Source organism: Heterodontus francisci, chromosome 5 (genome assembly GCF_036365525.1).
Source record: "Heterodontus francisci isolate sHetFra1 chromosome 5, sHetFra1.hap1, whole genome shotgun sequence".
NCBI classification, from domain to species: domain Eukaryota; kingdom Metazoa; phylum Chordata; class Chondrichthyes; order Heterodontiformes; family Heterodontidae; genus Heterodontus; species Heterodontus francisci.
This window is the reverse complement of record NC_090375.1, coordinates 58,544,823-58,570,334: the sequence shown is the minus strand read 5'-3', so window position 1 is coordinate 58,570,334 and position 25,512 is coordinate 58,544,823. Positions and strand designations below refer to the sequence as shown.

Here is a 25,512-nt window from a genome sequence, read left to right as displayed (position 1 = left end):
GGGTGGCAGGTCAGAAGATTGGACAGAATATAAAAAGCAGCAAAGAATGGCGAAAAGATTAATAAGGAGGGAAGAATTAGAGTACGAGAGAAAGCTGGCTAGAAATATAAAAACATAGTAAGAGTTTCTATAGATATTTTTTAAAAGAGTTAACAAAGTGAGCGTTGGTCTGATAGAAATTGAGTCTGGGGAATTAATAAGGGAAAATAAGGAGATGGCAGATAAATTGAACAGATATTTGCATTGGTCTTCACCATAGACGATACATGTAACATCCCAGAAATAGCTGTAAATCAGGAAATGGAAGGGAGGGAGGAACTCAAGAAAATTACAATCACCAGGGAAGTGGTACTGAACAAATTGTTGGAGCTGCAAGCTGATACATCCCTGGGTCCTGATGGACTTCATCCTAGTGTCTTATAAGAAGTGGCTCGTGAGATAGTTGATGCGTTGGTTTTGATTTTCCAAAATTCCATAGATTCGGGGAAGGTTCCATTAGATTGGAAAATAGAAAATGTAACTCCTTTATTCAAAAAGGGAGGGGGACAAAGCAGGAAACTACAGGTCATCTGTGACAGGGAAAATGTTAGAAGCTATTATTAAAGACATTCTAGCAGGGCACTTCAAAAAATTCAAGGTAATCAGGCAGAGTCAACATGGTTTTATGGAAGGGAAATTGGAGTTCTTTGAAGAAGTAACATGTGTTGTGGATAAAGGGGAGCTGGTGGATGTACTGTACTTAGATTTCCAGAAGGCATTTGATAAGGTGCCACATCAAACGTTACTGTGAAAATAAAAGCTCATGGTGTAGAGGGTAACATATTGGCATGGATAGAAGATTGGCTAGCTAACAGGAAACTGAGGGTAGGCATAAATGGGTCATTTTCTGGTTGGCAAGATGTAACGAGTGGTGTGCCGCAGGGATCAATGCTGGGACCTCAACCTTTTACAATTTATAGGAACATAGGAGCAGGAGTAGGCCATTCAGCCCATCGAGCCTTCTCTGCCATTCAATAACGATCATGGCCTTTTTTCCACACTATCCCCATATCCCTTTATGACATTGGTATTTAGAAATCTGTTAATCTCTGCTTTAAACATACTCAACAGCTTCCACAGTCCTCTGGAGTAGAGAATTCCAAAGATTCGCAACCCTCTGAGTGAAGAAATTTCTCCTCATTTCAGTCTTAAGTGGCTTACCCCTTATTTTGAAATTGTCCCCATTATATAAATGACTTGGATGAAGGTGTGGTTGCTGAATTTGCTCATGACACAAAGATAGGTAGGAAAGTAAGTTGTGAAGAGGACATAAGGAGGCTACAAACTGATATAGATAGGTTAAGTGAGTGGGCAAGATCTGGCAAATGGAGTATAATGTGGGAAAATGTGAAATTGTCCATTTTGGCAGGAAGAATAAAAACAAAGCATATCTAAATGGTGAGAGATTGCAGAGCTCTGATGCAGAGGGATCTGGGTGTCCTTGTGCATGAATTGCAAAAGGCTAGTATGCAGGTATAGCAAGTAATTAGAAAAGCTAATAGAATGTTATCATTTATTGCGAGCGGAATTGAATACAAAAGTAGGGAGGTTATGCTTCAACTATTGGTGAGATCACATCTGGAGTACTATGTACAGTATTGGTTTCCTTATTTAAGGAAGGATATAAAGGCATGAGAGGCAGTACAGAGAAGGCTTACCAGACTAATACTTGGAATGGGCGAGTTGTCTTATGAGGAAAGGTTGGACAGGCTAGACCTGTATCCGCTGGAATTTAGAAGAGTAAGAAGCGACTTGATTGAATCATACAAGATTCTGAGGGCTCTTGACAGGGTGGATGTGGAAAGGATGTTTCCTCTTATGGGAGAATCTAGAACTAGGGGTCACTGTTTAAAAATAAGGGGTCGCCCATTTAATATAGAGAAGAGGAGAAATTTTTTCTCTGAGGGTCATGAGTCTTTGGAATTCTCTTCCTCAAAAGGCAGTAGAAGCAGAGTCTTTGAATATTTTTAAGGCAGAGGTAGATTCTTGATAAGCAAGGGGGTGAAAGTTTATTGGGGGTAGGCTGGGATGTGGAGTTGAGGTTACAATCAGAATCGCCATGATCTAGTTTAATATTGGAGCAGGCTCAAGGGACCTAGTGGCCTAATCCTCCTAATTCGTATGTTCGTATGGGTGGTTTATTTATAGCATAATGTATTAATGGAAATGACTAGCAGAATGAAATCTCCTCTGGGTTGCACTGAATTGTAGGCCTACATTTTCTGCTCAACAAAGGAATATGGGCCTATCTTTGTGTCATCAGCCAATTAAGCTACCATGCAGTCGGTCCCTTCATACAAACATATGAATTAGAAGCAGGAGTCGGCCATTCGGCCGCTCGCGTCTGCTCCGCCATTCAATAAGATCATGGCTGATCTGTTTGTGTCTTGAATTCCACACTCTCATCTACCTCCCATAACCTTAGATTCTTGTTAGGCTAGGGAATCAATCTACCGCCACCTTAAAAATATTCAGTGACCCCGCCTCCACCACCTTCTGAGGCAGGGAGTTCCAAAGTCGCACAACCCTCAGAGAAAAAATTTCTTCTCATCTCTGTCCTAAAAGGGTGACCCCTAATTTTCAAAACAATGCCTCCTGGTTCTGGACTCACCCACAAGAGGAAACATCCTTTCCAAATCCACCTTGTCAAGACCGTTCAGGATTTTATGTACGTCAATCAAGTCTCCCTTCACTCTTCTAAACTCCAGTGAAAACAAGCCCCCACTGTCCAACCTTTCCTCATAAGACAACATGCTCATTCCAGGTATCAATCTAGTAAATCTCCTCTGAACCACCTCCAACGCATTACCAGTCACTTGGACAAATGTAAATTAATTAAGGAAAGCCAGAACGGATTTGTTAAGGGCAATAAAAGTAAAATACTGCGGATGCTGGAAATCTGAAATAAAAACAAGAAATGCTGCAACCACTCAGCAGGTCTGGCAGCATCTGTGGAAAGAGAAGCAGACTTAACGTTTCGCGTCAGTGACCCTTAGCTGCCAGACCTGCTGAGTGGTTCCAGCATTTCTTCTTTTTATTTGTTAAGGGCAAACTGTTTAATTAACTTGCTTGAATTTTTTGATGAAGTAACAGAGGATTAATGAGGGTAATGCAGTTAATGTCCAATTCATTAACATAGATGGTAATTAGTTGAGGCCCCGGCACTGATCCCTGTTGCACTTCACTAGTTACAGCTTGCCAACTCGAAAATGAGCCATTTATCCTGACTCTCTGCATCCTGTTAGCCAACCAATTCTCTATCCATGCTAATATGTTACCCCCCAATACCATGAGCTCTTGTATTGTGTGGTAACCTTTTATATGACACCTTATCAAATGCCTTTTGGAAATCTAAATACACATAACTACTAGTTCCCCATTATCCACCTTGCTACTTACTTCCTCAAAGAACTCTGTTGACCAGCCTGTTGACCCTGTAAGGTCCTCCTTACTAACATCTGGAGGCTTGTGCTAAAAATGGGATGGCTGTCCCACAGACTAGTTGAGCAACAGCCTGATGTAGTCATACTCATGGAATCATACCTTACAATGTCCCAGACACCACCATCCCTGGGAATGTCCTGTTCCACCAGCAGGACAGACCAACCAGTGGAGGCAGCACTGTGGTATACAGACGGGAGGGAGTTGCCCTGGGAGTCTTCAACATTGACTTCGGACCTGAAGTCTCATGGCATCAGTCTAACATGCGCAAGGAAAGCTCCTGCTAATTACAACCTATTGTCCCCCCTCAGCTGATGAATCAGTACTCCTCTATGTTGAACACCACTTGAAAGAAGCACTGAGAGTGTCAAGAATGTACTCTGTGTGGGGGACTTCAATGTCCATCACCAAGAGTAGCTCGGTAGCACTAATACTGACCAAACCGGCTGAGTCCGAAAGGACATCGTTGCTAGACTGGGTCTGTGGCAGGTGGTGAAGAGGGAAAAACTACTTGACCTAGTTCTCAGCAATCTACCTGTCGCAGATGCATTTTTGATAGGAGTGATCACCACACAGTCCTTGTGGAGATGAAGTTCCATCTTCATATTGAGGATACCCACCATCATGTTGTGTGGCACTACCACCATGCTAAATGGACTATCAACATCCTAGGGGTTACCATCGGCGAGAAACTGAACTGGACCAGCCGCATAAGTACTGTGGTTACAAGAGCAGGTTGGAGGCTGGGAATTCTGCGGTGAGTAACTCGCCTCCTGACTCCCCAAAGCCAGTTCACCATCTCCAAGGCACAAGTCGGTAGTGTGATGGAATACTCTCCACATGCCTGGATGAGTGCAGCTCCAACAACACTCAAGAAGCTCAACACCATTCAGGACAAAGCAGTCTGCTTGACTGGCACCCGATCCACCACAGTCAGTGTGTGCCATCTACAAGATGCACCCAGCAACCCTCCAAGACTCTTTCGACACCATCTTTCAAACCCATGACCCCTACCACCTAAAAGGACAGGGGCAGCAGTTGCATGGCAACACCATCACCTGCAAGTCCCCCTCCAAGCCACACACCATCCTGACATATGAACTTAAGAATTAGGAGCAGAAGTAGGCCTTTCAGCCCCTTGAGCCTACTCTGCCATTCAATAAGATTATGGCTGATCTGTTTGTGTTTTGAATTCCACACTCCCATCTACCCCCCGATAACCTTTGATTCCCTTGCCTAACAAGAATCTATCTCCCTCTGCCTTAAAAATATTCAATGAGCCCGCCTGCACCACCTTTCGAGGCAGAGAGTTCCAAAGTTGCACAACCCTCAGAAAAAATTTCTCTTCATCTCTGTGAACTTGGAACTATATCACTGTACCTTCACTGTTGCTGGGTCAAAATCCTGGAACTCCGTAACAGCACTGTGGGTGTACCTACACAATATGGACTGCAATGGTTGAAGAAGGTGGCTCACCACCACTTTCAATAAGGGATGGGCAATAAATACAGACCTTGCAAGCGACATCCATAGGAAAATTACGGCACAGAAGGAGACCATTCAGCTCATCGTGTCTGCGTTGGCTGAAAAAACTAGCCGCCCAAACTAATCCCAGCTTCCAGCACCTGGTCCGTAGTCATGCAGGTTACAGCACTTCAAGTGCATGTCCAGGTACCTTTTTAAATGAGTTGAGGGTTTCTGCCTCCAATTCCGTTCCTGGAAGTGAATTCAGACACCCACCACCCTTTGGGTGAACATGTTTTTCCTTGTGTCCCCTCTAAATCCTTCTACCAATCACCTTAATTCTGTGCCCCCTGGTAATTAACCTCTCCGCTAGGGGAAACAGGTCCTTCCTGTCTATATAGGCCCCTTATAATATTGTACACCTCAATTAAGTCACCCCTCAGCCTCCTCTGTTCTAAGGTAAACAACCCTAGCCAATCCAATCGTACCTCATAACTGCAACTTTAAAGCCCTGGTAACATTCTTGTAAATAAAAGCAAAATACTGCAGACGCTGGAAATCTGAGATAAAAACAGAAAAGTGCTGGAAAATCTCAGCAAGTCTGGCAGCATCTGTGGAGAGAGAAGCAGTGTTAACGTTTCAGGTCAGTGACCTTTCTTCAAATTTCAGATTTCCAACTTCTGCAGTATTTTGCTTTTATTTTAGTGTTTAATTCACTGCCACTTCTCTCCCAGGAATGCCTACCTTGAAGAAGTTCTGCTCTTCTCTCTTGACAGGGATTTCGTTTGTCTCTTTTGCCTTGTTCACCTTCATTGCTTTCTATTTCCCTCCTGGTATTTGATAAAGTGTCTACCAAAAAGTTCTGCAGAAGGGTCACTGATCTGAAACGTTAACTCTGCTTCTCTGTCTACCGATGCTGCCAGACCTGCTGAGTTTTTCCAGCACTTTTCTGTTTTTATTTAACATTCTTGTAAATCTCCTCTGAACTCTGTCTAGAGCAATTATGTCCTTCCTGTAATGTGGTGACCAGAACTGTATGCAATACTCCAGCTGTGGCCTAAACAGTGTTTTATATAGTTCCAATGTTACATCCCTGCTTTTGTATTCTATACCTCAGCCAGTAAAGGAAAGCATTCCATATATTTTCACCACTCTATCTACCTGTCATGCCACTTTCAGGGACCTGTGGACGTGCACTCCAAGGTCTCTCACTTCTTCTACCCTTCTCAAAATCCTCCCATTTATTGTATATTCCCTTGCTTTGTTTGCCCTCCCCAATCTTCTGGATTGAACTCCATTTGCCACTTTTCCACCCACTTAACCAAACCATTGATATCTTTCTGGAATCCACAGCTGTCCTCTTCACTATCAACTACATGGCCAATCTTTGTGTCATCAGCAAATTTCCCAATCATGCCTCCCACATTTAAGTCCAAATCATTAATATATACCACTATCAGCAAGGGTCCCAACTCTGAGCCCTGTGGAATGCCACTGGAAAACGCTTTCCATTCGCAAAAACATCGGTCGACTACTACCCTTTGTTTCTTGTCACTGAGCCAATTTTGGATCTAACCTGCCACACTCCCCTGTATCCCATGGGCTTTCATTTTACTGACCAGCCTGCCATATGGGACCTTGTCAAATGCCTTACTAAAATCCATCTATACCACATCCACTCCACTACCCTCATAAACCCTCCTTGTTACATCCTCAAAAACTCAATCAATTTAGTAAGACATGACCTTCCCTTAACAAATCCATTCTGACTATTCCTGATTAATCCGTGCCTTTCTAAGTGGCAGTTTATCCTGTCCCTCAGAATTGATTCTAATAATTTACCCACCACTGAGGTCCTACTGATTGACCTATAATTATTTTGCCTATCCCTTGCACCCTTTTTAAAGAATGGTATAAGATTCGCAGACTTCCAACCTTGCCCGTATCCAGTGAGGATTTGAAGATGCTCCTCAGCGCATCCGCTATTTTCTCCCTGGCTTCCTTTAACCACATGGGATGCAATCCATCCGGCCCTGGCAATTTATCCACTTTCAAGGATGTCGGACCCTCTAGTACTTTCTCTCTCATTATGCTTATCGTATCTAATATTTCACACTCCTCTTTTACTACAATGTCTACATCATCCCTCACCTTGGAGAAGACAGAGACAAAGAGCCCACATCTTCTGCATCCATGCCTAAGTTGCTTTGTACATCTCTGATAGGCCCCACCCTTTCCTTTGTTATCCTCTTGATCTTAATGTACTGATAACATTTCTTTGGGTTTTCCTTGATTTTACCTGCTAATAATTTTTCATTTCCCCTCTTTGCTTTTCTAATTTCCTTTTTTACTTCATCCCTGCACTTTCTATACTTCTCAAGGCTTTCTAAGGTATTAAGTTTTTTGTGATCGTCATAAGCTTTTTCTGCTTTCACTTACCCTGTATGCTTCTCGATAACCAGGGGGCTCTAGATTTGGCTGTACCACCCTTTATCTTGGTGGGGACATGCCTACGCTGTGCCTATAGAATCTCGCTTTTGAATGCCTCCCACTGATTTTCCTTCAAGTAGCTGTATCCAGTCCACTTTTGCCAGATCACCCCTCAGTTTCGTAAAATTTGCCTTCCCCCAATTTAGAACTTTTACTCCTGTTTTGTCTTTGTCCTTTTCCACGATTATGCTAAAAAAACTATTATACCCACATCCACTGAAAGAATTAAAAAAACTGATACAAAATACCTGTTTAACGCTTCTGCCGTTTCCATGTTTTCCATTATTAATTGCCTAGTCTCACCCCCTAAGGGACGAATGCTCACTTTAATTACTCTTTTCCTTTTTACATACTTGTCGAAACCCTTCCTGTCTGAACGAACTGTAATCTGGTAGGACATTATAGTATATGTGAGATTAGTAGCATAACGCAAGCATTTTGAACCAGTTTTTTTTTTTTTACATTTTTGGCCTACAGAACCGTAACAAAGATGAAGGAGAGCCAGAGAATAAACAGCTCCGAGAGGATGAGGATAAGCACGAGGAGGAGGTGAAGCACAGGTGAGCAGATTGTGTTCATTGACTTTATTGTTTATTTCCACCCCATTTTTCCTTTCCTTTTCGCACAGACTCGTACTGTGTTGCAGTTCCACAGGTGCAATTAGGCTTTTTTGACCATTACTCACATGAGTCTGGACAAAGAGTGCAAACGGGCTGCTTGATCACAAGGGGTGTCACAGTTTTCGCCCGATTCAGTCCTGCCTGCCGATCATGCAACAAATGTTCCAGTAGGCATTATAGGAGAGGATCTAGTGTGGATTCCTTAATGCCCCCACAATCAACCAACCAAGGGCACTGAGGCCAATTCAGCTCTGACCAGTGGATGAAACCTGGGACTTCCATGGTCTCTGACCTAGTGCTGAATTGGATTTGCCAAGGAGCCATTAGCCAGGCTGAACCTACAGTTTGTCATTCTCCTTTTACAACAAAACAAAAAGGTATCATGCTGTGCTGCCATTCCTTTGTTAATGTGGTGTGCCAAGTGAAAACGTGGACCATCTGTCGTACAAGTGGAAAGATTTCCACAATTTGACAGTGGGAGGAGAGTCTTCAGACAGCGAAGGGGTGAAATGTTGTGAGTACCTTATTATTCATCGCTCAGCAACATCACTGTTCATTGTTGGCCTTCATATGCAACAGGGGTTTGAATCAAATTATCTTCAAGAATTCCTTTGCTACATGTTTACATTTGCTTGTTCTTCGCCTTGGGCTGCCAGCAACCCTTTGTAGACTTGCTGAAAAACTTTTAGGAATATGGGAAGAGCTTCATTAACCTCATCAAAGCCTTTCTCTTCTCAGATGGAGCCCAGTTGCCCACCATTTCTCAGTCCCGTCTCAGTCCAGGGATGCATCCAATTGTCCCCTGAGCCCATTTTGATCATCTGCTTCAATTTTCTTCCCTGGTAACTTATCTCATGACTTGATGAAGAATTCTCTGCACTTTGATTCTAACTTCCAAATTAACTTGCATCCTCTGATATTTAATCTCTTCATGGTTTGCCAAACCTCAGTCTGACCCTATCATTGTCCCATGCCAAGTCACCTTCTACTTCATTTGTTCATTTGATTTCACCTTCATTTGAACTTCATTTCCATTTCGCACCTCCATTGCCCCTCTGAGAATGCTGATTTCTGTGGCACTTCAACTTGTACCTTCTCTTTTTTTTTTCCCTTCCCATTCTGTGAAAGCTTCTTGGGGCTTTAATCTGAAATCAGAAAGCTGTGTTTAGCTGGTGCGAATTCCACAGTTTTGAGATGCTGGAAAGGAATAAGAACATAAGAAATAGGAGGAGGCCATATGGTGCTTCAAGGCTGCACCGCTATTCAATAAATCATGGTTGATCTTCTACCGCAACTCCACTTACCTGGCCTGAGTTGGAAATGAGTTGTGCAGTGCATTTTGGTTTTAAAGAGATGAGTGTCTAAGGGGTTATCTCTCACTCTTATGGCATCACTTTGGTGTTAGCATGCAGCGTTCTTCTTCCCCAGACCCCACCCCACAATGCTACAATGCTGCGACAGGAGCTCCCCTTTGAGAATTTAGTGTTGGTATATGAGCAGTAACGAAAGAAAGGACTTGCATTTATATACCGTTGTTCACGACCTCAGAATGTCGCAAAGTGCTTTACAGCCAATAAAGTACTTTTGGTAAGTTCCAGGGATGAGGAATTTTAGGTACAAGGTTAGGATGGGGAAGCTAAGGTTGTTCTCCTTGGAGTAAAGGAGATTGAGGGGAGATTTGATAGAGGTGCAGAAGATTATGACAGGTTTAGATAAGATAAACATAGAATAGCTATTCCCATTAGCTGATGGTACATGGACTAGGGGACGCAGATTTAAGGTTTTTGGCAAGGGGGCTGAGGAAGAACCTTTTATGCAGCGAGTGGTAATTACCTGGAACTTGCTGTCGATGAAGGTGGTGGAAGCAGAAACAATGAATAATTTCAAAAGGAAGTTGGGTGGACACTTGAGGGAAATAAATTTGCAGGGCTATGGAGATAGAGTGTGGGTATGGGATAGATTGGATTACTCTGCAGAGGGCCAGCATAGACTCGATGGGCCTCCTTCCATGCCATAATCACTCTATGACTGAAACATGTAATAGATTTGTGGAAGCAAGACCTTTGTAGCATCTTCCCGCACCTTTCTGAATCCTCTCGAAGCATGGTGCATTTACAGTGAATTACCAATTACTTTTGAAGTACAGTGACAGTTGTGTCAGGAAATGTGAGAAGCATTTTGGGGATAACTAAATTCTTACAACAACAATTAGCTGACCGTCAACCTGCTTTTGGGTGGTGCTATTTGAGGGAGGATTATCGACCATCACGCCGGGAGTGCTCACGCTTTTCAAATCGTGCCGTGGGACCCTTGATGTCCACCCTGAACAGGCAGGCAGGACCTCAGCTTAACATCTTATTGGACAAGACAGCGCCACTGATGATGTGGCGCTCCCTCAGCACTATGCTGGACTGTCAGCTTAGATTATGTTTTCAAGACCTGGGCTGGGACTTGAAACCGCAACTTCCTGACTCAGAGCAAGCCTACGTGCATGAATAGAGAAAAGACAAGTGAAGGTGTGGGGTTAGTTATCCATGAATGATGACAGAGTCTCTATCCAAAACAATAACCTGTTTTTTTTCCTGTAAGGTCTACTTTGAGAGGAAGGGAAGAGCATGTTGTAACACCACTGTTTAGAAATGTGTGGAATTCACAATGAACAGAGGCATATTTCTCAACCAAATGGCAGGCTGCTTAATGCCACGTGGAGGCTTGCAGCTGCTCCTGACATTTTACCTTTAAGGGATTTTGAAATCACAGTGCATTGGTTTCTAATCCAAAAGCAGAGTTGAGTGTTTCTTAGAACCACTGTTAGATGTTTTATTGAGGCAATTTGAAGAAATGCCTTTAATTGCTGTGTTGTAAGGTTTTTTAAGTGATCATCCTCAGACAGAAGAAAGAATAAGAAAATTTAAAAGACAGCTCTAACTGAAGTCTCCTGCCCTGCCCTATGCTCTTGCGCCTGTCATTTCTTTTCCCTTTAGATTTTGGCTGACTACCATGCATTTATAAAGGAAGGAAGAACTTGCATTTATTATAATGCCTTTCACCACCTCAGGACGTCCCAAAGTGCTTTGCGACCAATGATGTAAAATCAAGTGCACTGTCACATCTTGCTGAAACCTCTCAAAGTAACTTTGGACTTTTTCTTTATTGGAGGGCAGGGGCTATTCTTAGGTAAGCCATCACAACACCCATTCTGCACCAACAAAATGCGACAAACCGTGAATGAGGTGCTTGACCAGTATATCTGTTTTTGACAGTGTTGTTTGACTGAAGAATGTTGGTCAGGATGCCAGGCTAACTGACTGATCTTTGAAGAGTGTCATGGCAGTTTTATTGTCAAAAAGAACAGGCAAATGGGATCTTTCCTTAATATTCCATTTGAAGAATGGCATCTCCAATAATTAGGAGTGTCAGTCTACATTATCTGCTCAAGTCCTGAGTAGAGTTCAAACCTTTTGACCCTGCGGTATGAGTGCTATCTGCCTTTCAAAGCAACTACGATCACATTCTGCATTCTTTGCACCCCCAAATTCTCTCAAAGTCCAACTTGATCCTTCCATCCTCTTCTACAGTTGCAGCATCTCTGGCTTTCCTTTCCGCTCTAAGGTAAAGTCTGTCTACCCGACCCGAACTCGGCTGCATGTGTCGGGTTGAAATTCCGAGTGCAGCATTCGGGGTCGGGTTGGGCTGGGCTGGACACTGCTTCCGGGAAGTCACGGGATCAGGCTTACCAGCTGCAGGAATAGCCTGCTGCCGGAACAGATGAAGGACATTCGTGTCGGGTCGGGTGCGAAAAAAAATTAAAGGGCTCGGGTCGGGTTCGGGTTGGTTGTGGCCGGGTCGGGTTTTAATTTTATACCTGAGCCAGGTTTTACTCTGAGGTCTGGAATGTGTTGCCTTCCAGCTTCATGGCCTCCCTGTTCGAATTCTTCCGATCTGTTTTCCACCCTTCTCACAATCCCAGTCAAAGCCACATTCTCTGTGATTGTAACTGCAGTGTGCTATCCCTTCTTCTCCACCTCCTCTCCTCTGTTTCATGGGACTGTCTTCACATGGTGCAACTCCTACCTATCCTAATGCAGCTTGCATATTTGATGCAATGGTCTGTTTTCTCACTCCTGCACTTGTTGCCTTTGGTGTTCCCAAGGGTCCATCATTTTTCCCATTCTCTAGGTGCTGGCCCATTGTGATATCATCTGAGGCACAAGATCAGCTTCCAAGTCCTGTTCAACTGTTATCCATGCTTTCACTAACTTATGCATCCCCCCCTCCCTTCCTTCTACCATATACAGCTGTACCTTTAGCTAAGCTCAAGATCTATAGTTCCTTTGCTCCACTTTCCTCTCATCCTCCTTTAAATTTGTCTTCTTGACCAAATCTTTGGTCACCCCTCCTAATTTCCTTATGCGACTGTGAAGTGCCATGGGACATTTTCTACATTTAGGTCATGGTATGCTGATGACATCCAGCTCTAGCTCTCCATTTTCCCTAACTAAACAACCACCTCTGGGCTGTTAGAATGCCTGATCCACAACTTGTGGATGAATCAAAGCTTTCTCTAACTGGAACACCAAAGCCATTTCTTTTCAATCCGACTCATCCAAAAATCAGCTGTCGACATACTGACTTCAGCTGGTCCATCCTCTATCCTTGCTGATCATGGTGGCTCCCACTCTCCAACTCGTTGCATTTAAAATACATGTCCTGTTCTTCAATCCCTCCAAGGTCTTAGCTAACTTTACTTCTAGAGCTGCCTCCAACCTAATATTCCTGCCCACACCCTTTGGTTCTCTGACTTTAGTACATACCCCCATCCGATATTTTCAGCCACTGTGGTGCTACTGTCTGAGACCCATTCCTTAAAGTCCCTCTGCTGTTTTTCAGCTCTCCATTATTAAAACTATACCTACATTTTTGGTCACCGCTATTCACTTTACAACCATTACTTTACCCCTCTGTAACTTGCACTGGGGCTTTTTTTTTCAGTTTTATTCTACTTAAGTTGTCAAATTGCAGAACCTCCATTATCCAGAACAATGGAAAGGGCCACTCCTAGGGATAATGGGAAAATTCCAGATATTGGCTTTCCTCTATGGACAGGGATACCCTATTAACAGGAGTGAAGACAAATAGAACATGAACAATTCAAAGAAACAGTGGAAGGTAGTGTGTTCATCTGGAAGGCTTTGCTCTGCTCGACCTCTGGTGAATAATCTGAATGGCAAATATAGGACCTGCTCTCAGCTGCTCAAACTGCTCACTGCTCCAGGATCATCCTGGAATGCAAAGTTAACCCTCAGCTTCTTTTCTCCACTGCAAACAATCTCCTTAAACCTCTCCCCTGTCTCGCCCACCCTTGCCTCCAAAAATTACTGTGATGAGCTCATGGACTTCTTCGTCATTAAGATCGAGACCATTCGAACCTCTGCCCCATCTCTCCCTTCCACTAGCTCACCTGGCCAAGCTTCCTCTAATGCTGCCCCCTGCCTTAGCCCTGAACTTGCAACTTTATCTTGTTTCTTTCCTATCTCCCCTCATGCCCTCTCTGAGTTCATCTTGTCCATTAGACCTACCTCCTGCTCCTTCGATTCTGTTCCCACTAAAGGGCTGACCACCAACTTCCCCTCCTGGTCCCCATGTTAGCTAATGTTGCAAACAGGTCTTTCTCTTCAGGTGTTATCCCCCTCTCCTTGAAATCTGCTGTCATCACCCTTCTCAAAAAAACCAACCCTTGACCCCCACCATCCTTACAAACTGCTGTCCCATCCCCAACCTCCCTTTCCTCTCCAAAGTCCTTGAATGTATTGTCGCCTTCCAAATCCATTCCCGTCTTTCCCTGAACTCCATGTTTGAACTCCTCCAATCAAGTTTCCGCCCCTGCCACAATACTGAAACAGCTCTTGTCAAAGTCAGGAAAGACATCCTATGTGACTGTGACAAAGGTAAACTTTCCCTCATTGTTCTTTTTGACCTGTCTGCAGGCTTTGACATGGTTGACCGCACCATCCTCCTCCAAAGCCTCTCCACCATTGGCCTGCTGTGTGGAACTGCTCTCACCTCGTTCCATTCGAATCTATCTAATCCTAGTGTTACAACCAACCGCTCCTGTCAAAGCCCCCAATTAAATTATACGATTCTGATTGTGGTGGGACCAACGCATAGTTAATTCAATCCCATTGCTCCACAGAATGGCTAACATATCATTTAAAACTTTCCAAATTAAAGAAAGATCCAGCCGAATTGTACCATCTATTAACCCCCGAATGAGGCTAACCAAACCAGGTGTCTTTAAATCAACAAATTAACTCTTTAATTAGAAGAACTAAATTCTTAAACACTATGAAGATATAAACATTTAAAATAGAAAAATTTAGAATCCTTGCAAATTTACAGTTCAATGTTGCTCGAAGTTCTCGGTGTTGCTCAAAGTCCTCATAGAATGTTGCTTTCCTTCTCCAGCGAATTTCAACAATTAACGACTTGCAAACTCTTTCAATGGAATCAAGCTGACTAGAGTTTTTGAGGGATAAAAGATAGTCACAGTCCCTTCCCTTTCTTCAATTTAAATTACCAGAGATCTCTGTTTTGGCTTGACTTTTTTAGAATTTTGAGAGATAATTAAACAGAATAAAATCCTCTTCCTTCAGTTTAAATGGTTAAGAGTTCTTTTTCAGGTGCGCTAAACACAGCTGTGTCCTCTGTCTCCATGTGTCTGTCTGTTAGAACAAACTCTTCAACTAAAAGCCAGTTCAAAACTGAATTGCAACAAATGTATCGCATGAGACTCACTCCCAATGGTCGTATCTATGGTAACGAGAATGCACCCTTTGAATCGCAGTCTCCAAATAGCTGTTTCTAAGGCAACGAAAATGCACCTTCCTATAACTCCTGAGGCTTGCCGGTTCTTAAAGCAATACTGATCCCTTGCAAGCCTTAAAGGCAAACTGCATATTCCCAAAAAAAACTACTGGTCAATGACACTAGCCAGAGAATCATTTGCAATGGCTTTTCTTCCCGCTCCTGCACTGTTACTTCTGGTGTCCCCGAGGCTGTATCTTTGGCCCCCTCCTATTTCTCATCTACATGTTGTAATGTTCTATATGTTCTATGCTGTCCTTCTGTGATAGCATCCAAAAGCAAGGTGTTAGTTTTCACATGTATGCTGATGACACCCAGCCCTACCTCACCAGCACCTCTCTCGACTCCTCCACGCTTGCTAAACGATTAGACTGTTTATCCGACATCCAATACTGGATGAGCAGAAATTTCCTCCGATGAAATATTGGGAAGACTGAAGCCATTGTTTTCGGTTCCCAAACTCTTTTCCCTGGCCACTGACTTCATCCCTCTCCCTGGCAACATTCCAACATTAAGCCAGTCTGTTCTAAACCTCAGTGTCACATTTGACCCAGAGATGACCTTCTGACCTCATCTTTGCACCATCACTAAAACCACCTATTTCCACCTCTGTAACATCATAAGGACATAAGTAATAGGAGCAGCAGCAGGCCATTTGGCCCCTCGAGCCTGCTCCACTATTCAATAAAATCATGGCTGACCTGATTGTGGCCTTAACTCCACTTTTCTGCCTGTCCCCCAGAATGCTTTACTTCCTTGTGGATCAAAAATCTGCGTAGCTCAGCTTTGAATATATTCAATGACCCAGACTTCACTACTCACGGGGGTTGAGAAATCCAAAGATTAACACCCCTCTGAGAGAAGAAATTCCTCCTTATCACTGTGTTAAATGAGAGTCCTCTTATTTTTAAACTATGTCTCCTAGTTCTAGATTCCCTCACGAGGGGAAACATCATCTCAGCATCTACCCTGTCAGGCCCGCTCAGCATCTTATATGTTTCAATAAGATCACCTCTCATGATTCCAAACTCCACTTGAGTATAGGCCCAACCTGCTCAACCTTTCCTCATAAGACAAGCCCCTCATCCCAGGAATCAACTGAATAAACCTTCTCCGAGCTGCCTCCAATGCAAGTATATCCCTCCTTAAATAAGGTGACCTAAACTGTACACAATACTTTAGGTGTGGCCTCACCAATGCCCTGTACAGTTGTAGCAAAGCTCCCTACTTTTATACTCCATCCCCCTTGCAATAAAGGCCAGCATTACGAACATATGAGCATACGAATTAGGAGCAGGAGTAGGCTACTCGGCCCTTCGGGCCCGCTCCACCATTTAATAGGTTCATGGCTGAACTGATTACTCCACATGTCCTCCTACCCCCGATAGCCTTCCACCCCCTTGCTTATCAAGAATCTAATCTACCTCTGCCTTAAAAATATTCAAAGACTCTGCTTCCACTGCCTTTTGAGGAAGAGAATTCCAAAGACTCTCAACCCTCTGAGAGAAAAAATTTCTCCTCACTTTTATCTTAAATGGGCAACCCCTTATTTTTACTGTGATCCCTAGTTCTAGATTCTCCCACAAGGGGAAACATCCTTTCCACATCCACCCTGTCAAGACCCCTCAGGATCTTCTATGTTTCAATCAAGTCGCCTCTGATTCTTCTAAATTCCAGCGGATACAAGCCCAGCCTGTCCAATCTTTCCTCGTAAGACAGCTCGCCCATTCCAGGTATTAGTCTAGTAAACCTTCTCTGTACTGCCTCCAATGTATTTACATCCTTCCTTAAATAAGGAAACCAGTACTGTACACAATACTCCAGATATGGTCTCACCAATACCCTGTATAGCTGAAGCATAACCTCCCTACTTTTGTATTCAATTCCCCTCGCGATAAATGATAACATTCTATTAGCTTTCCTAATTACGTGCTGTACCTGCATACAAACCTTTTGCAATTCATGCGCTAAGACACCCAGATACCTCTGCATCACGGAGCTCTGCAATCTCTCGCCATATAGATAATATGCTTTTTTATTCCTGCCAAAGTGGACAATTTCACACTTACCCACATTATACTACATTTGCCAGGTCTCTGCCCACTCATTTAACCTATCTATATCCATTTGTAGCCTCCTTATGTCCTTTTTGCAACCAACTTTCCTATCTATTTTTGTGTCATCAGCAAATTTAGCAACCATACCTTTGGTCCCTTGATCCAAGTCATTTATATAAATTGTAAAAAGTTGAGGCCCCAGCACTGATCCCTGTGGCACACCACTCGTTACATCTTGCCAACCAGAAAATAATCCATTTATGCCGAATCTCTGTTTCCTGTTAGCTAGCCAATCTTCTATCCATGCCAATATGTTACCCCCTACACAAGCTTTTATTTTCCACAATAACCTTTGATCTGGCACCTTATCAAATGCCTTCTGGCAATCTAAGTACAATACATCCACCAGTTCCCCTTTATCCACAGCACATGTAACTCCCTCAGAGAACTCCAATAAATTGGTTAAACATGATATTCCTTTCACAAAATCATGTTGACTCTGCCTGATTACTTTGAATTTTTCCAAATGCCTTACTGTAACATCTTTAATAGCTTCTAACATTTTCCCTAAGACAGATGTTAAACTAACTAGCTTGTAGTCTCCCTCCCTGTTTGAATAAAGGAGTTACATTCGCTATTTTCCAATCTAAAAGAATCTTCCCCGAATCTAGGGAATTTTGGAAAATTAAAATTAACGCATCAACTATCTCACTAACCACTTCTTTTAACACCCTAGGATGAAGTCTATTAGGACCCGGGGACTTGTCAGCCTGCAGCTCCAATAGTTTGTTCAGTACCACTTCCCTGGTGATTGCCATTTTCTTGAGTTCCTCCCTTCCTTTCATTTCCTGACTTACAGCTAATACTGGGATGTTACTTGTATCCTCAATAGTGAAGACCGATGCAAAATATCTGCTCAATTCATCTGCCATCTCCTTTATTATCCATTATTAATTCCCCAGACTCACTTTCTATAGGAACAACGCTCACTTTAACTCTTCTTTTTCTAATATCTAAAGAAACTCTTACGATCTGTCTTTATATTTCTAGCTAGCTTTCTCTCGTACTCTAATTTTACCTTCCTTATCAATCTTTTAGTCATTCTTTGCTGTTTTTTATATTCTGTGCAATCTTCTGACCTGCCTCCCATCCTTGCGCAGTTATAGGCTTTTTCTTTAAGTTTGATACTCTAAACGGAAACATTTACAGTGCTGCGGTGAAAGAGCAGGACTAATTGGATAGCTCTTTCAATGAGCTGACATAATGGCATTGGGCCAAATGACTTCCTTCTGTGCTTTACTGTTATAATGATTCATAAGTCAATTGGATAAAAACTCAAATTGGGTAGTGGGTTAGATTTTATTAGTGCATATAGAGATAAATATGCAGAACCAGTTAGACAGTTTGATAAATAGAATTAAGTTTTAAAAATCTGATAATGAAAAGCTGCTAACAGTAAAAGTGACTCTGAAATTGTTGGATTGTTGTAAAAAGCTCAATTGGTTCACTGATCTTTGGGAAAGCGTGTCCGTTTTCTTTTTCTAGTCTTATCTGGTCCCACGCCAATGTGGTCGATTTTTAACTGCCTTCTGAAGTGGCCTTGGAACATATGAATTAGGAGCAGGAGTAGGTCACTTGGCCCCTCGACCCATTTGATAAGATCATGGCTGATCTGAATGTGGCCTCAACTCCACATTCCTGCCTGCTCCCTTTAACACTTGACTCCCTTTTCTATGAAGAATCTATCCAACTCGACCTTGAATAAATTCAGTGACCCAGCCTGTACTGCTGTCTGAGGTAGCGAATTCCACAGACTGACGATCCTCAGAGAAAAAATTTCTCCTCATCTCCATCTTCAGTGGGTCCCCTAGTTCTAGTCACATCCATAAGTGGTAACATCCTTTCAGTATCCACCCTGTCATGTCCTGTCAGGGTCGTATATGTTTCAATATGATCATCTCTCATTCTTCTGAACTCCGATGGGTATAGGCCCAACCTGTTCAACCTTTTCTCATAAGATAACCCCACCATCCCAGGAATCAGTCAAGTGAACCTTCTCTGAACTGCTTCTAATGCAATTTTATCTTTTTTTAAGTAAGGAGACCAAAACTGTACACAGTACTCCAGATGTGGTCCCACCAAGGCCCTGTAGCAAAACTTCCCAATTTTTATATTCTATTCCCCTTGCAATTAACAACAACATTCCATTTGCCTTCCTAATCACTTGCTGTACCAAAGACTAACTTTTTGTTATTCATGCACCAGGACACCCAGATCCCTCCGTACCGCAGAGTTCTGCAGTCTCTCGCCATTTAAATAATCCGCTCTTCTATTCTTCCTGCCAAAGTGACAAGTTCACATTTTCCCACATTATACTCCATCTGCCAAATTTTTTCCTGCTCACCTAACCTATCTATATTTCTTTGTAGACTCTATGCCCTCTTGACTATTTACTTAACTTTGCGTCATCAGCAAATTAAGCTACGATGTATACAGTCCCTTCATCCAAGTCGTTGATGTAGGTTGTAAATAGTTGAGGCCCCAGCACTGCTCCCTGTGGCACCCCACTGGTCACATCCTGCCAACCTGAAAATAATCCCTTTATCCCTACTCTCTGCTTCCTATTAGCTAAGCAATTCTCTATCCATGCTAATATGTTGCCATGAACTCAACTAGAGATGGGCAGTAAATGCAGGCCTGAGTTCTCCTGATGTCCTTGCATCCCAAGAATGAATTTTAACAAAACATAGAATTTTATAGTGCAGAAGAGGCCATACTCCCACCTCAGATCTATGCTGATTCTCCGAAAGAGCTATCCATTTTCCCCATGTACGTTTCAATTTTTCTTCAAATATTCATCCACTTCTCTTTTCAATAGATTCTGCTTTTACCACTGTTTTTGGTGGGGCATTTCCATGTCCTAAAACCTTCTGTATTTTTTTTTTAAGTCTCTTAACTGCGGGAAAAAACTTCATATCCAAAATAAAAACAGAAAATGCTGGACAAGATACAGTAGTCATGTTAGCAAGTGTGGAAAGAAATTTTGGGTCTCTCCTTTTGTCAAGACTGTTTCCTCGAAGGATCAAATGTTAACTTCTCCTTTTCCGCTTTCAGTTGCTGATGGGCAGTTGTATTTTCCAGCATTTTGTTATGTGAAGCTGAAGAATGCTATGATATTCAAGGAGCTGTGTCGATATTTGACAGGGAGAGGAATTGAGGGGCAGGAGAAAGAGCCTAATGAGATAGTAAACCAAGGTCTGTCTGATCTGCTGGCTTAAGTGGATATCAAAGATTGCTTGACAAAATTCAAGGCAGAGAAGGGGAGTTCTCCTGATGTCCTGGCAATATTCCTTCCTCAACAAACTCTGCCCAAAACAGATTAATTGGTCTTCAACTTAACCTCTGTTTATGGGATCTTGCTATGCTCAAAATGGCTGCCACATTTGTCCACAAAACATTAGTCTCTGTACTTAAAAGTAATTTTTATGTGATGGGGTTTGTAATGTGATGAAGCACCATATAAATGCCCCCTTCCCCCTCTTCCTCATTTCATTTCTTTCCTTCCACCTCCCTTTTTTTCCTTTGTCCTCCATCCTTCCAAGCTACACTCTTGCATTCCTAAGCAAGAATTAAAAACAAAATGCTGGAAATACTCAGCAGGTTAGGCTGCATCTGTGGAGAGAGAAACAGAGATAACATTTTGGGTCAATGAACTTTCATCAGAACAGGAAGAAGTTAGATATAATGGGTTTTAAACAAGTGCAGGGGGAGGGGAGAAAGAACAAAAGGGGAAGTCTGTGCTAAGGTGGAAGGTAGGACTGATTAAATGACAAGAGAGATAATGGTGAAAGGCAAAAGAAAGGTGGTATTGGGACAAGTAAAGAAACAAATGATGGGTCTAGAGGACATGTGAATGGGAAAGCAGAATCATTACCAACAGCTTCTGTTCGGAAAAATGGGGTCGGAGGATATGATCTGAAATTGTTGCACTCAGTGTTGATTCTGGAAGGCTATAAAATGCTTAATTGAAAGATGAGGTGCTGTTTCTTGAATTAATTTGAGTTTCATTTTAACAGTGTAGGAGGCCAAGGTCCGAGTGAAAGTGGGGCGTAGAATTAAAACTTAAGGCCCCCAGCAGCTCGGGGCCACGCTTGCGAACTGAACGGAGGTGTTCCGCAAAGCAATCACCCAATTTGCATTTGTCTCCCCACTGTAAAGGAGACCGCATTGTGAGTGGTGAATACAGTTTAGTATTTGAAAGAAGTAGAAGTAAATTGCTGTTTTATCTGGAAGAATGTTTGAGGCTCTGGACGGTGGGAAGGGAGGAGGGGAAAGGGCAGTGTTACATTTTCTTTGCTCCCATGGGAAGGGGAGTGGGGGTGATTGAGGAGTGGACCAGGGAGTCATGGAGGGAATGGTTTCTGGAATGCTGAAAGGCCAGAGGAAGATGTGTTTGGTGCTGGCATCACAATGGAGGTGGCAGAAGTGGCGGAGGATGAGAAAGGAAGACATATCGGAAACACTGGTATGTAAGGAAGGTGGCATCATCAGAACAGATACAACAGAGAAACTGAGAATGGAATAGAGTCCTTACAGGAAATGGGGTGTGAGGAAGTGTAGTCAGTGGCATTATAGTGGATATTGGTCGATAGCCTGTCCCCAGAAATGGGATTAGAGCATTCAAAGAAGGGAAGGCAAGAGTGGGAGATAGACTACATGAAGGCGAGGGATGTGGAAATTGAAAGCAAATTTGATGAAGTCTTCCACATCAGGACGAGAGCAGGAAACATCATCTATACAGACATCAATGTACCAGAAAAAGAGGGGAGGGAGGGGACCTGAGTAGGACTGGAACAAAGAATGTTCTACATATCCCATGAAAAGGAGGGCAGAGCTAGGACAGTATGGTTTTCCAAAGCAACACCTTTTATTTGGAGGAGTGAGTGAAGTCAGAGAAGTTGTTGAATGCGAGAACAAGTTCAGCTAGACAGTGGAGGGTACATACGAACATATGAATTAGGAGCAGGAGTAGGCCACTGAGCCCCTGGATCCTGCTCGGTCATTCAATAAGATCATGGCTGATCAGATTGTAACCTCAACTCCACATTCCCACCTACCCACAATAACCTTTCACCCCCTTGTTTATCAAGAATCTTATCTACCACTGCCTTAAAAATATTCAAAGACTCCGCCATTTGAGGAAGAGAGTTCCAAAGACTCACGACCCTCTGAGAGAAAATAATTTATCCTCATCTGTCTTAAATGGGCAACCCCTTATTTTTAAACAGTGGCCCCTGGTTCTAGATTCTCCCACAAGAGGAAACATCCTTTCCACGGCCATGCTGTCAAGACCCCTCAGAATCATATCTGTTTCAATCAAGACGCCTCTTACTCTTCTAAATTCTAGCGGATACAAGCCTAGCCTGTCCAACCTTTCCTCTTAAGATAACCCGCCCATTCCAGGTATTAGTCTAGTAAACCTTCCCTGAACTGCTTCCAATGCGTTTACATCCTTAAATAAGGAGACCAGTATTGTAAACATTACTCCAGATGTGGTTTCACCAATGCCCTGTATAGCTGAAGCAAAACCTCCCTACTTTTGTATTCAATTTCCCTCGCAATAAATGATCACATTCTATTAGCTTTCCTAATTACTTGCTGTACCTGCATACTAACCTTTTGCAATTCATGTACTAGAAGACCCAGACCCCTCTGCATCTCGGAGCTCTGCAATCTCTCACCATTTAGATAATATGCTTTTTTACTTTTCCTGCCAAAATGAACAATTTCACATTTTCCCACATTATACTCCATTTGCCAGATCTTTGCACACTCACTTTACCAATCTTATAAGCCTTTGTAGCCTCCTTATGTCCTCTTCACAACTTCCTGTCTATTTTTGTGTCATCAGCAAATTTTGCAACCATACCTTCGGTCCCTTGATCCAAGTCATTTATATAAATTGTAAAAAGTTGAGGCCCCAGCACTGATCCCTGTGGCACACCACTCGTTACATCTTGCCAACCAGAAAATAACCCATTTATGCCTACTCTCTGTTTCCTGTTAGCTAGCCAATCTTCTATCCATGCCAACATGTTACCCCCTACACCATAAGCTTTTATTTTCCACAATAACCTTCAATCTGGCACCTTATCAAATGCCTTCTTGCAATCTAAGTACAGTACATCCACCGGTTCCCCTTTATCTACAGCACATGTAACTTCTTCAAAGAACTCCAATAAATTGGTTAAACATGATTTCCCTTCCACAAAACCATGTTGACTCTGCCTGATTACCTTGAATTTTTCAAAGTGCCTTGCTAAAACGTATTTAATAATAGCTTCTAACATTTTCCCTATGACAGATGTTAAGCTAACTGGCCTGTTGTTTCCTGCTTTCTGTCTCCCTCCCTTTTTGAATCCACAGCACATGTTTCTTCTTTAAAGAACTCCAATAACTTGGTTAAACATGATTTCCTTTTGAGGGTAATGGTTGGGCCTCCGTTCAAGGAAGAAGTGGAGATCCCTTAGACCATCCTGGTGGGGGATGGAGGTGTAGAGGGATTGGCCGTCCATGGTGAAAAGGAGACTGTAGGATCGGGAAACTGTTAGTGGGGAAGGCGTGGGAAGAGACTGGGCAAGGGAGAAACAATAGAGGTAGATAGGAAGAAATCAATTCTGTGGGGCAAGAACAGGCTGAAACGATGGGTCTACCAGGGCAGCCCTGTTTTTGGATCTTGAGAATGATTAGAAGTGGGCTGTGAAAGTTTTGGGAACTATGAGGTTGGAGGCATGGAGGGAAGATCTCCAAAGGTAATGTAGTGAGTGATTGTCTTGGAAACAATGGCTTGATGTTCAGTGGTGGGGTCATGGTCCAGGGGAAGGTAGGAGGAGCTGTCAGTTGGCCATTCAACCCACACAAGTTAGAGATCAGTTCGCCAAACAATAGCAGCGCCAGCCTGGTCAGGTTTAATGACAGTATTAATGAGAAAACAGCGCTGCACGTTCAGAGGGAGCTAGGTTAGAGTGAGTGAGGAGAGCAGAAAAATTGAGACAGCTGATGTCATGCCTGCAGTTCCCAATGAAAAGATCTGGAGAGGGTAAGACGCCAGAGGGAGGGGTCTAGATGGAATGAGAATTCTGACCAAGGAAGAAAGGGTCTGCTGTATATGAGTTAGGGAGTTTCTAGCAGGGTACTGAAGGGGATGGAAGAACAACTCAGCATTGTTCCAGACTTGAAATTGATTTTGGGTGGCGGGATGGGAGTGGCTTCGCGTGTGGGAAGAATCTGAGGCCTTTTCTGAGGACTGATCATTCAGGGTCAGAGAGGGAACCATCAGGGGGGATAGTGAAAACACAGCAAAGGGTGAGACTGGAAGGAGGGATACGGTCAGAGGAAAGTGAAAGGGAATCACGATCCGGAGGGGCGTTCGTATTCTCGTTGTTAAAGCTTGCAATCCTTTGTATCTGAAAGGAAGAAAGAGAAGCTTTTTGTTGAAGTGTTGGATGAAGCGAAGAATAAAATTAAACTGCAGAGATAGTGAGTTGGTGCTGCTGAAGTGAGAAGTCGCGATCTTGCATATCACGGTGCATGGCGTCGAGTGTGGATCTCGGGATGTGGTGAGAGCCGTGGTTCGAGGATCGCTGAATGTTTTTGAGATATCTGTAATCATGGTGGATCCCATACATGAAGGGTGGAATTGCAGTTGCAATCCATGTGGAATAAGTCAGAGCCGAAGACAATTACAGAGGAAAAGTTATTTCGTAGGAATGAACTTGCATGGTACAGCGCAATTCACACCCTTAAAATGTCTCAAAGCACTTCACAATCAATGAATTACATTTGGAAGTTTGTTTTTGTATTGTAGAAAATGTAGCAGCCAATTTGCCCACATTAAGGGTTGTTCTCTTTGGAATGAAGGAGATTGAGGGGAGATTTGATAGAGGTGTACAAGATTATAAACAGATTTAGATAAGGTAGACAAAGAAAAGCTGTTCCTATTAGCTGATGGTACAAGGACTAGGGGACACATATTAAAGGTTTCAGGCAAAAGATGTGGGGGAATGTGAGGGAGAACTTTATTACGCAGCGAGTGGTAATGACCTCGAACACTTTGCCTGCGAGGTTGGTGGAACTGGCGCAGATGAATGATTTCAAAAGGAAATTGCATGGGTACTTGAGGGAAATAAACTTAAGGCTACGGGGCTGGATGGGACTGATTGGATTGTTCTACAGAGAGACGACATGGACTCGAGGGGTCGAATGGCCTCCTCTACCATTATGACTCTATGACAAACAGAAATTAGATAAATGCCCAGATAATCTGTTTTAGTTATATAGTTTGAAGGGTAAATTATGACCAGGGCACTGGGAGAATTCCCGTGCTCTTTTTGGGCTAGTGCTATAGCGTACTTTATATCCGCCTGAGAGAGCAGACAAATCCTCGGTTTGACTTATCTGAAAGACGGCACTTCCGATAGTGCAACATCTCTCAGTCCTGCACTGAAATGTCAGCCTGAATTAGATGCTCAAGTATC

The 25,512-nt window shown here is 43.0% G+C and overlaps 1 protein-coding gene across 1 annotated transcript in view; it reads left to right on the top strand.

Moving 5' to 3' along the window:
* ccdc12 (coiled-coil domain containing 12) overlaps positions 1-25,512 on the top strand; it is a 101,667-nt gene that overhangs the window by 58,239 nt on the left and 17,916 nt on the right. The window contains exon 2 of the mRNA XM_068031508.1: positions 7,912-7,994. Within this exon, the coding sequence (XP_067887609.1) occupies positions 7,912-7,994 (83 nt within the window). The remainder of the gene's footprint in view (positions 1-7,911; positions 7,995-25,512) is intronic.